This window comes from Bos grunniens, chromosome 23, assembly GCF_055505025.1.
Source record: "Bos grunniens cultivar Pamir isolate PY7600 chromosome 23, Bosgru_T2T1.0, whole genome shotgun sequence".
Taxonomy (NCBI): Eukaryota; Metazoa; Chordata; class Mammalia; order Artiodactyla; family Bovidae; genus Bos; species Bos grunniens.
In genome coordinates this window covers 16809156-16822703 of record NC_141187.1, presented here as the reverse complement: position 1 = coordinate 16822703, position 13548 = coordinate 16809156, and the positions used below count along the sequence as shown (strand labels likewise).

Below are 13548 nucleotides of genomic sequence, written 5' to 3'. Positions count from 1 at the left end.
CACGAGGAGGAATGCAACCTTTTTTTTTTTTTTGGACCCTGTGTCTGGTGGGATATTAGTTCTCCAACCAGGGATTGAACGTGGGAACCTGGGTCCTCAGCAGTGAAAGTGCAGAGTCCTAACCAGTGGGACCCCCAGAGAATTCCAGAACGCAACATAATTTAACCATCCTATTGCTGGACATTGAGATTATTTTTTATTTTTCTCTATAGAATGTGATGGACATCTTTATGCATAAAAGCCTTTTCTGTATTTGAGACTTCTTCCTCGAGCTAGTGGGTATTTTTAAAGGCTTTGATATGTTTAAAGGCTTTGATACCAAGCTACCCTTGGGCGGTGGTGTTGAAGCTGCCTGGTACCAAAGGCATTTTAAAGTCATAGCCACACTTGGGTGGGGGAGGGGAAGGGTAATTTGTTCAACTCTTCTTTTACATTCTTTAAGGTCTGCCCTCATTCTTCTGTAAAATTTTAATGAAAGTACGACACACTTAGAGAAAAGTGTGCAAATTGTTGAGTGAGCATCTGGATGCATTTTCATAAACTCGATACTCCCATGTCACCAATACCCGCATCAAATTACAGAACATTCCTAGTTCTCCCAGCCCCCACCCCAAGCTGTCCTGTGTCACCTCCCCTTCACTGCCCTCAAGGGTAACCAGGATCCTGAATTCTAACATAAAAGATTTGTTTTACCCGTTTCTGAACCGTGTGTATATCAATCACTCTGTACGCCCGTTTGGCTTCTTTTGTTCACCGTTAACGTCTGTGAGAGTCATCTGAGTTGTGTTTAGCAATAGTTGGTTCATTCCCATCGCTAAGCAGCATTCCAGGGCACGGAGATATCACCTCTTTATCCATCTTCCTGTTGATGGACGTTTGACTGGTGTCCAGTTTTGGCCACTATCTATAGCGCTGCTGTGAACATTCTAGTCCATGTCCTCTGGTGCCCACAGGGATGCTTTTCTGCTGGGCAGACACTTAGGAATGGAGTTGCTGGCTCTTGAGGCTCTATGTGTTTTCTGCTTCCTGCTCGTATTTTTTAAAAGATCACCTGGAAGGAGGAAAAGTCCCCAAGGCAGTTCAGGCCCCGCACGCAATTGAAGGGATGCGCCTCGGCTCAGGGCTCTTTGGGGGGCCCTCCATGAAGATCACATCCCCTCCAAAGGCTGGCGTCTGGGGCTGTAGGGGAACCTGAGTTGGGCCCTGGGTGCTGGCACTGGCTTCTGACCCTGACCTGTGCTTCCGGAGGCCACTTAGTGTCTCCACCAGCGTCCTTGGCTGGCCTAATAACCACTGCGCTGAGCAAGGCAGATTCCAGGTGGACCTGGGGGATCCCACCTTTGGACATGACTGGAAGCCAGTTGGGCCCCTCACAAACCCCTAGAAAATGCTTTACTTCCGTTCCCCTTGTTTTTAAAGAACTACAACAGAGACTTCCTTGGCGGTCCACTGGTTAGGAGTCTGTGCTTCCGTGGCTAAGGGTGCGAGTTTGACCCCTGGTCAGGGAATTGGGATCCTGCATGCCTCATGGTGCGACCACACACACACACACACACGCACACACACACAAGAATTGTACAAATAGCATGTCTTCATAATCCTAAGAGTTAACTGCTTCGAAAGTGGGATGAGAAACTCTAAGAACCCCTCTTTGCCCCTCCCAGCCCACCACTCTTCCCCAGAAGTAACCACAGTGAACAATTTGGATGTCGGGGGCCCAGATGAGTGCATAAAGAGCGGCGGCTGTGAATCAGGCCACCTGGTTCAAATCGCCATCTTGCTACTTATCAGATACGTGACTTTGAACCAATGACTTCACCTTTCTGCACCTCAGTTTCTCCCTGGAAATTGAGGGCAATACTAGCAGTCACTGGCTCGGGTTGTTGTGAAGAACAGATGAGTTAATATTTGAAAACCATCTAGCGCAGCCCTGACCATTGGTAAGCATTCAGGAAGCATCCTGATTCTTCCAGTCTTTTCTGCACATTTATTTATTTCCTGCCTCAGCGGGCTCTGGCTGTACATTTTGTCCTGCAGTTTGATTTGTCCACTCAATGCTGTGTCTCTGAGATCTTCTTCCTGAGACCTGAGACCTTCCGGTCCTGGGACCCTCTTTCTACTTGCCTCTCCTCCCTGATTTCTCCCCATCTTCCCCCTCCCTCTGTCCACATCTTTCCTTGGGAAAGGTTCTGACCAGCTGTTCATACTAAGGTGTAAATGACTGACAAGGGAGGCTCCCACACAGACTGGTGTGAAACCAGCTCTGGCCCCTGACCAGAGAAGGGCACTGTTTCAGAGAGGAGGCAGGATCCACCTATTATCAAACACCTAAAGGCTGTTAGCCTGAAGAAGGCAATGGCAACCCACTCTGGTATTCTTGCCTGGAGAATCCCATGGACGGAGGAGCCCATCTTGGTCACAACTAAACTAGAACCCAGACTCAGCTTAGAGGCAGGCTCCCAGTCTTAACTGAGTTATGCATGGTGGACCCTTTCCAGGCCTGGCAGGTCTGAGGTCGGATGTGGGGGAGGGTCTGGGACGTTTTGGATTTCCCGTGTCCCTCCTCTCAGCCCCTCCTGACCAGACTGGGCACGGGGGAGGCTGTGAGTGGCCCTCGGGTGCTGAGTGAGCATGTGTGCTTTGGGGCTTGGCGGGGAGGGAAGCCTCGAGGCAACGAGAGTCACTACCATCTGTGCCCTCTCCGGGACCACCCCGTCTGCCCTTGGATCCCCTCACCCCTCAAGTCCCACCCTAAACTCCACAACCATCCCACTGAGCCACACCACACCCAGAGCAACCCAGGTGGGGAGGTGGGGTGGGCAGAGGATGGGGCTGGGACTCAGTGAGTGGCAGCAGCTCTGTGGGGGGGGGGGTGACAGCTTTGGCACTGGGGGTGGAGGTGGGAGAGCCACCCTCTGTTAGAGGATGGGACAGGCTAAGGCCTGACACCCTCTGAAGCACAGTTACCTCGCGGTTTGCAATTCAGCATCCTCTCCCCAAGACTCTCCTAGACCCCACGTGGGATTCCTGCGTCCATTTTACAAATGAGCAAACTGAGGCTGGCACAGCCAGTGAGAGGCTTAGCCGGGGCCCGAGCCCAGGTTCTCGCCCAGCCCTTTGTCAGAGAAACAAGGGGCTCCTTCTCCCCGAGTCCCCCCGGGGCCGGCTGGCACTGCCAGGCCCAGTGTCTGCATCGCCTCACCGCCCCCTTGGGCCAACTGAAGTCAGATTGTTCCTGCTCACTGCTTGTGTGAGGAGGCAGAGGGTGCAGCTGTGAGGGGAGTGGGCCAGGGTCAGAGCCCGTGAGGTTTGCGAGGCTGCAGTTGGGGAGGAGGGCCAAAGACAGGCCACCCCTCTGTGGGAGCACAGGATGGCTGTGTCCCTGCCACAGGATGGAGGAGGGCAGAGAAGGGGGGCGTCTGCCCCTTTCTCCATGGCGACTGTCCTGTTGGGAGCCAGCCAGAGACCCCTGGGGCTGAAGCAGCCTCTTCAGGAATTCCTAGCCTAAGGGGGCAGAAAGCGAGGAAGAGAGATGAGGTAATGGCCACTGACTACTCAGCCCTCAAGGTGGACGGAGCCGCTCCACTTTATAGGGCAGGCTACAGGGTGGTTAGAGGGAGCCCTGGCCTGGGGTCAGGTGGCTGGGGCTCCATTCCTGGCCCTGGATCAACCAGACGTGCAACCTGGGACAAACGCCTTCCCAGCTCTACACGGAGACATGACGGTCTACAGAACCCCCACCCCCACCCACGACGGGCCGGGGAGCCAGACTGGCATTGGGTCCCGGCTCTATTCCCGCTGCAGCATACTTAACCTCCCTGTGCCACTGTCTCTCCTTATCTGTAGGAGGAGAATAATAACCAAAGCTACCAGAGGGGGCTGTTTGAGGTGAAAGTGTCTGGAACCCTGCCCAGCACACAGTGAATGCTCAAATAGGACGCAGATTATTATTAGTTCCATGATCTGGTGATTTTCACTGAATATCTGCCAATGTGTGTTCAGTCGCTCAGTTGTCTCTGACTCTATGCGGCTCCATGGGCTGCAGCCCGCCAGGCTCCTCTGCCTAAGGAATTTTCCAGGCAAGAATACTGGAGTGGGTTGCCATTTCCTTCTCCAGGGAATCTTCCCAACACAGGGATTGAACCCATGTCTCCTGCGTTGGCAGGTGGGTTCTTTACCACTAGCGTCACCCAGGAAGCCCGTATTTACCAGTACCTTCCTCTAGCGCCAACGTAGTCTGATGTCTGGCACTCGGCAGAACATGTCAGCCTGTACTGCCTTCCTTCGTCACCCCCAGATGTATGGGTCTCATTCTTAGGACCTTGGTGTGCAGCTCTGGCCTCTGGTCTACACTGCGGCTGACCCGCCAGTCTCATGCTGATCCACCACTTACCGACTCAGTTTACCAAGTGCCTCGCTGCACCCAGAGAGGACGAGGTGCCCTGAAGCGGCCCTCTCTGTGTGGGGTTAGTGACCCAGGGACTTGCCTTTCTTACTTACTGGACTGTAGATGCCACGAGCTCAGGGCCTACAGCTGGCTCAGTGCTGGATGGCTGGTGCTGGTTCATAAATAGTAAACATTCCCTGTATACATTTGTAGAGGCCTGAGGCACAGCAGTGAACAAGACAGACAAAATGCCTGCCCTGGGGGGAGTTTGCATTCCTGCTGAGAGAGAGATAGAGGATGAATTGAAATATCTGAGCAAAAATGCATAATATTTAAGATGGTGATAAGTGACAGGGAGAAACATAAAACAGGGAAGGGGCGTAGAGTTGGGGGTTGGGGTGCTGGTTTTGCAATCTTAAATAGGGTAGGAGGTGACACACTTGAGTGGTGGGGGTGAAGGAGTGGGCCGTGGTGGTATCCGGGGGATGGGCATCCCAGGCAGCAGGAAGCGCAGGTGCAAAGGCCCTGAGGCAGGAAACACGCCTGGTATGTTTGAGGCATTAGGTGTGGCTGGAGCAGGTGGAACAGGGAGGAGAGGAGGAGGTGATGGGGTCACAGGAGACCATTAAGTGGGGACAGATCAGAGAGGGCTTTTTATGGGAAGGACTTCAGCTTTTACACGGAGAGAAATGGGAACCATGGAGAATTCTGAGCCGAAAGAGAGACAGTCTCTAACTTAGGTTGTAACAGGATCCCTCTAATTATCGAGTTGCAAGTAGAATGTTGTGGGGCCAGCTGGAGGTTAGGAGGCGCCGTCAGGAAGCCAGGTAAGGCATGGCAGAGGCTGGGCCCTCCCTGGGGGCAGCGAGGCGGTAGCAGAGGAGGATGTATTTGGGGTCATATCTGGCAGGCTTACCAGGTGGCATGAGAGAGAGAAAGGGGTCAAGACTGACTCCAAGTTTGGGGCGCTGACCTACTAGAACAAATGAAGGGAGCATGAACGAATTTCTGGCCCAAGAAACCAGCAGACTTGGATTTAAGTCTCGGCTTTGCCATCCACTTGCTCAGTGACCTTGAGCAAATCTCCCGCGCCCGCCCTGCTCCAGTGAGATGCGGTCACCTTTGTCCTGGTCTCTTCCCCGAGAGTCCATGCACTTTGTTTTGCTTGTTTTTGCTGTTGTTTTATGTTTGTGTTTGACTGCACCGTGTGGTTTGCACGATCTTAGTTCCCAGACCAGGGACTGAACCTGGGACCCCTGTGGTTGAAGCGTGGAGTCCTAAGCACTGGATTACCAGGGAAGTCACAGGAGACGTTAGAGACGTGGGTTCGATCCCTGGGTCGGAAAGATCCCCTGGAGGAGGGCATGGAAACCCACTCCAGTATTCTTGCCTGGAGAATCCCCATGGACAGAGGAGCCTGGTGGGGTACAGACCATGGGATCGTCACAGAGTCAGACATGACTGAAGCGACTGAACACAGTTCCCAGACCAGGGATTGAACCCGGGTCCCCTGCAGTGGAAGCTTGGAGTCCTCACCACTGGACTGCCAGGGAAGTCCTGAGACCCCGTGCAAGTTGCAGGGCCCCCTGCCTCACTGCCCTGCCCTCTTCTGTCCCCAGGGAGCCGGAAGCCGCCATGGCGTCTCGAATCGGGCTCCGCATGCAGCTCATGCGGGAGCAAGCGCAGCAGGAGGAGCAGCGGGAACGCATGCAGCAGCAGGCCGTCATGCATTACATGCAGCAGCAACAGCAGCAGCAGCAGCAGCAGCTGGGGGGGCCGCCCACCCCAGCCATCAACACCCCCATCCACTTCCAATCTCCGCCACCGGTGCCCGGGGAGGTGCTGAAGGTGAGGCCTGGGGCTCGGGCCGTTCCCCTCCACCCCCTGCCCTGGTCCCTCGGAGCTCTGGCCTGAAACCTTTGGCCTCCTCCGCCTTTCCCCAGGTGCAGTCCTACCTGGAGAACCCCACCTCCTACCACCTGCAGCAGTCCCGGGACCAGAAGGTGCGGGAGTACTTGTCTGAGACCTACGGGAACAAGTTTGCTGCCCACATCAGCCCCGCCCAGGGCTCCCCAAAGCCCCTGCCAGCCGCCTCCCCAGGCGTGCGGCCCGCACACGTGTTGTCGTCCTCAGCCGGCAACAGCGCTCCCAACAGCCCCATGGCCATGCTGCACATCGGCTCCAACCCCGAGCGGGAGGTGAGTGAGGAGCTGGCCCGTGCCCGCCACCAGCAGAGCTGGGGCCCCGTGCTGCGCTCCTGCGGCTCCTAGTCTAATGGCAGAGGCAAGGTACTGCCCTCAGGGAGCCCCGGTCTGAGGGGAGACACAGCTCTGCCCTCGGGAAACCCCAGTCTCCCAGGAGAAACATCATCCCTAGTTCGGAAAAGCTCTGCTAGGAAGAAACAAGAGACTCATACTGGAATGCCCAGCACACCTGCAAAGCCATGTCCTGACAGAAGGTATAAAGCAATCTCCCCAGGCAACTTGGCTCCTTAGGAAGAGCCCTAACCTGGGCCTTGGGGCCTGGGGAACCCAGACAGCTCAGGTCTCTCTGGGCCTGTTCCCTTATCCCCAAATGAGTGGGTGGGGTGAGGTGGGCTCCAAGGTCCCTCAGGTCAGTGGCTGTCCAGTACCCCTTTCCCTCTGCCTTTTTCCAAGTGCCTTCTCCCACAAAGGGACTGTTTTGTTGTTTTTTTTTTTTTCTGTTTCAGTTTGATGTCATTGACAACATTATGTGTCTGGACGATGTCCTGGGCTTCATCAATCCTGAAACTCAGATGCCCAACACGGTACTGCTGGCCAGGGCAGGGCGGGTGTGTCAGGGGGAGGGGCAGAGGCCCCCCAAGAGCTGTGATCCAGGAGAGAACTAGAGACAGGGTCCTCACCTGGGCGGAGATGGTGTTTTGCTGCAGAGATGAGAGTCGCCTCCATCCAACCATGTGACGAGGGCCCAGGCCCGGGAGAATTGTGCATCCAGAGACATGTCCCTTAGCCTGTGTGCGTGCTGGGGCTTCAGCGGGGAGGGGTGTCTGGGGAGAGCTGCCCAAGTTGGGATGGGGCGGGTGGGGGGCACTGGTGCTGAGGGGAGCAGTGTGGCTCCAGGAAGGCCTGGAGCGGATGAGTTCCTTTGGGATATGGGGCTCTTCTCCTCTACCTGGTAAAGAATCCGCCTGCAATGCGGGAGACCTGGGTTCGATTCCTGGGTTGGGAAGATCCCCTGGAGAAGGGAATGGCGACCCAGTCCAGTGTTCTTGCCTGGAGAATCCCATGGACAGAGGAACCTGGTGGGCCACAGTCCATGGGTTCCCAAAGAGTCGGACACAACTGAGCCACTCACACACATGCACACACCTCTACTAAGTCCGGGCCCAGCTGAGCACAGGCCTGTGCCCCTCCAAGGGGGAAGTGCTGTCAGGCCTGCTGGTTCCCTGCCTCCAGCAGCCTCTTAGCAGCATTCATGGTCCAGGCTCCCCCTACAGGTTCCTGGGTGGGTGGGAAGGGGCCAGGCTTAGAATCTAGATGCCTATCTTCGGCTGTGACCCTGGGAAGTCCCTTAATTGTTCTGAACCCCTAGGGATGGTGCCTTCTACCCAGAGGATGGTGGGCAAATTAGATAAGGCAAGACATTGGGGCTGAGTTTTGTGCAACGGGGGACAGGTATTTACATTGAGCAGCTGAAACTGGGGCATATTCTCCCCTTTTCTTGGAGCTCCATGAGCCTTCGCTGCTCACTCCTGCCCTTGGGGCCCCGGCCCTTGACGCTGTGGGAGGTCAGGGAGTCAGTTCTCCACGACCGCTGCCCTGGTGCCAATGTGGCTCAGCAAGATGGGAAGCCTGCTGCTGCCAGCAGAGCCGTGGAGGGCTGGGAGGGGAGAGGGCAGGGCACAGCGGCTGGCCCTGTCGGTGGTTCCCCCTGTACCCTGCAGGGTTCTGGGCCTGTGATTTTGCTTTTTGTGAATGTGTGGTGGGAGATCTTTCCAGAGCTCAGATCTTTTCCTGTGGGGCCCCCATTTAACCCCTCAATGGCTGCCTTTCGCCAAGCGCCAGAGTCTCTGCAAGTGGAACCTGCCCTCCCAGGTCCCCCAGCATCGCCTGCATCACACTCTGCGCTCTGGCAGCTACTTCCGGTCTGCTTCTCTGCTCAGCCATCCCCTGCCTCTAGTGCCCTTCCTCACCGCGCCCTCTGGAAACCTTCTAGAAACTCCAGATTAGGTGCCCCTCCCCCGGGCTTCTACAGGCCCTATCTCCCCTCCCGCCGCTGCTTCTGGCAGCACTGGGTGGCTGCTCGCTGAGGGCAGGGGCTGCCTCTTCAGCTCTGGACTCTGCCCGGACTCTGACCCCAGCGCGGCCTCCCCAGCTGTCCCAGGGAATCGCTGTTCCTGGGGGGATGGGCCCTGGGGAGAGGCCCCTTACAGAACGGGGCCGCTCACCGAGTCTTCTTCCCCGCCTCTTCCTGCAGCTGCCCCTGTCCAGCAGTCACCTGAATGTGTACAGTGGAGACCCCCAGGTCACGGCCTCCCTGGTGGGCGTCACCAGCAGCTCCTGCCCAGCCGACCTGACGCAGAAGCGTGAGCTCACAGGTACCGCCCCGCTGTCTCCCAGAGCGCCCCCCGTCCTGGCTGTGTCTCCCCAGCACCTCCCCTCCCAGCTCTCCTCTTTTGTTCTCCAGATGCTGAGAGCCGGGCCCTGGCTAAGGAGCGGCAGAAGAAAGACAATCACAACCTCAGTGAGTCTCCCCTGCCTCTCTTCCTCCTCTCACCTGGGATGGCTCCAAAGCTACCCTCTGACCTGCAGCTTCTAGGAAGGATTCCTTACAGGAGGCTTTAAAATCCTGGCATTGGCGTGACTGGATTCAGCCTCTTCCCACCAGTCCTTGCTAGGAGGCGGGGGAGAGGTGCTCCAGGGAAGAGATATTCATAAAATTCCCAGAACTTCAGAGGGAATGAGTTTATCAGATTGTTTTCTTTAGGGTGTGGAGCCTTCTGAGCAGTGGAGGGAGGCCTCTCCAGGCAGCTTTGTCTGCTACAGTCTTCCCCTCCTTAATCATGTCTGGCCTGCCCCCAACCCCCTCACCCCCACAGCCACCCCCTTTGGTGGTGGTGGTGGTTATTCAGTTGCTCAGTCGTGTCTGACTCTTTGAGACCCCACAGGCTGCAGCGTGCCAGGCTTCCCTGTCCTTCACCGTCACCCAGAGCTTGCTCAAACTCATGTCCATTGAGTCAGAGATGCCATCCAAACATCTTGTCCTCTGCCATCCCCTTCTCCTTCTGCCCTCAGTCTTTCCCAGGGTCTTTTCAATGAGTTGGCTCTTCGCCCATGTAGTTGGTCACCAGTTCCTTCCCAGAAGGACTAAGGCGTCCCTCTTGGGCTGGACCCTTCTTCCCAGGTGGGGTCCTCATCTCCCTAATTGTTTCCCCCGATATTTGTTACTTCTAGTTGAAAGGCGACGGAGGTTCAACATCAATGACCGCATCAAGGAGCTGGGCATGCTGATCCCCAAGGCCAATGATTTGTGAGTGGATTTCCTGGAGGAAGGGGAGGGGAGGGCAGCAGCTCACAGGCATTATCTGCTGGTTGCCGGGGGGAAGGGATGGGAAGAGAATCCCCTTTTGCTTCTTAAAGATCTTATCATCTGTTGGGGAAAGAAGAACCTTCCATCCCCCAACTAAGAAAGGCTCAAGACAGGAAGGAGGAGTCCAGGTCCCAGAAGTAAGGGTAGGGTTAGGGGGCTTCCTGGAGGAGGAGTCATGCTAGGAAAGTTTGCTGAGGCACCAGACTGGTGCAGAGGTGGTCTAGGGACAGGAGTCGTGATGGTGGAGAACAGGTGTGGGTTTTGGTGGCAGGAATGGGAGGCCTGGGGAAGGAGGCTGCTCCGAATTGCCTGGTTCCTGGGATTGCAATGCAGGAGACCTGAGTTTCCTCCCTGAGTCGGGAAGATCACCTGGAGAAGGGAACAGCTACCCACTCCAGTGTTCTTATCTGGGAAATACTATGGACAGAGATGCCTGGCGGGCTATAGTCCACGGGCTCACGAAGAGTCGGACACAACTGAGCAACTAACCCTTTCACTTGGGATTAAGGAGGTGGGTGGTGGCACCACAGTCACTTGGGAGGGCCCATTTGCAGATGGAGATTGGCCTCCTCCATAAATAGGGCTTGGTCAGGTCTGGGGTTTGGGGCAAAGTTGGGACAGGCGACATCAACTCTGAAACCACAGCAGGGTGTTACATCCACCCACAAAGCTCCTGGCCAATCCTAGCCCCCTCCTCTGAGCATGAGCCTCTGATTCTGCCTGGCCTGCAGGGACGTGCGCTGGAACAAGGGCACCATCCTCAAGGCCTCTGTTGACTACATCCGGAGGATGCAGAAGGACCTGCAGAAGTCCCGGGAGCTGGAGAACCATTCTCGGCGCCTGGAGATGACCAACAAGCAGCTCTGGCTCCGTATCCAGGTCTGGGTCTTGAACCTGGTCCTCTTGGGTGGCTCTGACTCCTGACCACTGGCCTGAGTCCTGACCCCAGGGGCAGTGCTTACACTTCTGCAGTTGGAGATGGAGGGATGATCCCCATGGGGAAGGAAGACTTATCAGTCAGGATGTTATTGTTGGGTAACAAACAATCCCCAGCACTTAAAGGAGCAGATGTCAGCTGGAGGGTCTGCTCTGCGAGACTCATTTTAGGATCCAGACTGGTGGATAGTACATCTAGCGCTGGTTTTTAAAGCCCCATGTCACTCTTAGGGTCCCTTCTGCTCACATTTCCTTGATTAATGCAAGCATATGCCTACTCCTAACTTCAAGGGGGCAGGAAAGGGTAAATCTACCTCTGTGGGAGGCAGAGAGCTGGAATTACTTGGCAGGGAGTGCCCGCCAAGTGAGCAAGAGAAAGAACAAAGGCTTGGGAAAGTCCATGCTACCACCTAGAGCCGCCTAGTCCTGGCTCTGTTGTTGAAGGCCTTTTGTCCTCTTTGGGCCTGACACTGGTCACCTATATAAAGGGCCTGCAGCTTCAAAGGTTTTCTATTTCTTATGGTAGATAATACGATTCACGTTGCAATCCAGCACACGTAGTCAGCTCAAAGTGAAAAAAAATCAAAGTTTCATGAAAGAACCCTCATCCTTAATAGATGCAATGCATTCTGATAATTTCTAGTCTGGTCTAGTCTAGGCAAGTCTATTTCAATTAAAAAAAAAAAAATAGAAAGAGAGCTGGTCAAGGCTCAACTGTAGTGGTTTCCCAACCCACTAATGAGTTGAGACTTGTAGCTGGAAAACACGCTGGTGAAGACTCTAGAGCTGCCTTGTGCTTGCTCCCAGCTGAGATATTTTGTGGTCTTGGGTGCCACAAAGGGAGGGTCAAGGGTGGCAGCGGGGGTTGGGGTGGGCGTCAGGGGGTTGCCAGGGGTGGGTGCCTCCAACCTCTGTCTGTCCCACCTGCAGGAGCTGGAGATGCAGGCTCGGGTGCACGGCCTGCCCACCACCTCGCCCTCCGGCATGAACATGGCCGAGCTGGCCCAGCAGGTGGTGAAGCAGGAGCTGCCCAGCGAGGAGGGCCCAGGGGAGGCCCTGCTATTGGGGGCCGAGGTCCCCGACCCTGAGCCACTGCCGGCTCTGCCGCCCCAGGCCCCACTGCCCCCTCCAGCCCAGCCACCCCAGCCACCATCCCCATTCCACCACCTGGACTTTAGCCACAACCTGAGCTTTGGGGGCGGGGGCAATGAAGGGCCCCCGGGCTACCCCGAACCTCTGGGGCCAGAGCATGCCTCCCCGTTCCCTGACCTGTCCAAGAAAGATCTGGACCTCATGCTCCTAGACGACTCCCTGCTCCCGCTGGCCTCCGACCCCCTCTTCTCCACCATGTCCCCTGAGGCCTCCAAGGCCAGCAGCCGCAGGAGCAGCTTCAGTATGGAGGAGGGCGACGTGCTGTGACCTGGGCGACAGGGGCAGGCCTGGGGGCTGGGAGGGCCAGGGCAACCACCCCCCACCCTTCAGGCTGCACTTGTGTGTGAAGTAGCCCCTGCCCGGCCTCACTCCTCCTGTCGGCCCCCGCACCCTGTGTGGACTTAGTGCCCGCTTGGCAGCCCGTGGGTTGGAAGCCCCCCACCCAGGGGCAGCCCTCTTCATGGGGCTGGGCAGGAAGAGGCCTTCAGCCCGGCTCCTCCCAGAGGTGAAATCGTGAGGGCAAGGCGAGGGGGCGCCGCAGAGGGGGGACAGGATGTGCTGGAGTTAAGAAGACATCTTACCTTCGAGCCTGGTCCCCCATCAGTGAAGGAGGACTCATTGGAACCAGGGGTCCAGAAGTTCCTTCTTGGAGGCATGGACTGGCCCAGGGGCGCCCAGGCTTGCCTTTCTGGCACTCCCCCCACCCACAGGCGGGCCCCCCCACCCCGCTTTGGTGCTAACAGCTCTCCTCCAGGTGGTGTGAGGGCGGGGGTGGCCAGAAGAGGGGGTGCTGGGTTCAAGTTAGAATGTGGGGTCACTGCTGGAAGAGCAGCTCCCCTCAAGGCTCCCCACTATGTGCCTTTAGTAAACACTGTGCTTTGTACCCGCTTGTCCTGTCTCTTTGGAGGGGGTCTGGGGGCCAACAGATGCCAGGGAGGAGTCAACCCAATGGACTCACAGTTCAAATGCCCCCGAAGGGGATCAGGGATGGGGGATACAGACAGAAGGGACTGAGTCCATCGCCTGGTTCCCCCAGGTCCCTAGCAGGGCCCCATGGAAGCTGGAGATGTAGCCTTACTTAGGGATCTTGGGTGCTTCTGGGGGCTGTGTCCCTCCCCATGGCCACAAGGTGGCGCTGCCGCCCCGCTGGTCTCACACCTCCTGCTGAGGCCTGAGTTGGCTGGGCCAGGTGACTGGGAGACCCTGTTGCTTGGAAACCAAGTCTACAGCTCCTGGGCACTGTGGTCCCAGACTACCCGGGCCGGGGACGGTGGGCATGTTTCTCCCGTCCCCAGCCCCAGTTCTTTACTCTCCATAGGTGGGCTGCCTGCTCTGTGGGGGCAAGGCCCAGGACAAGCTCCCTAAGTTATGAGGGGCTCTGCCCTGTGGGTTAAGGGAAAGAGGGACCCATGTGAACTACAGTTGCAAGGACGTGGCACCAGGGCAAAGGTTCTGCTCTGGCACCTCAGGCATTGAGACCTCCTACCCCCCCACCGCCCCCA

At 56.6% G+C, this 13548-nt stretch overlaps 1 protein-coding gene across 3 annotated transcripts in view; it reads left to right on the top strand.

The window, feature by feature from the left end:
* TFEB (transcription factor EB) overlaps positions 1-12929 on the top strand; it is a 48400-nt gene extending 35471 nt beyond the window's left edge. For all 3 annotated transcript variants that reach the window (XM_086371588.1, XM_086371589.1, XM_086371590.1), the window contains 8 exons: positions 6007-6235; positions 6331-6585; positions 7098-7175; positions 8846-8966; positions 9056-9112; positions 9823-9898; positions 10690-10837; positions 11825-12929. In XM_086371588.1, the coding sequence (XP_086227714.1) occupies positions 6023-6235; positions 6331-6585; positions 7098-7175; positions 8846-8966; positions 9056-9112; positions 9823-9898; positions 10690-10837; positions 11825-12313 (1437 nt within the window). In that variant the 5' untranslated portion in view covers positions 6007-6022 and the 3' untranslated portion in view covers positions 12314-12929. The remainder of the gene's footprint in view (positions 1-6006; positions 6236-6330; positions 6586-7097; positions 7176-8845; positions 8967-9055; positions 9113-9822; positions 9899-10689; positions 10838-11824) is intronic.
* The last annotated feature ends 619 nt before the right edge of the window (positions 12930-13548 follow it).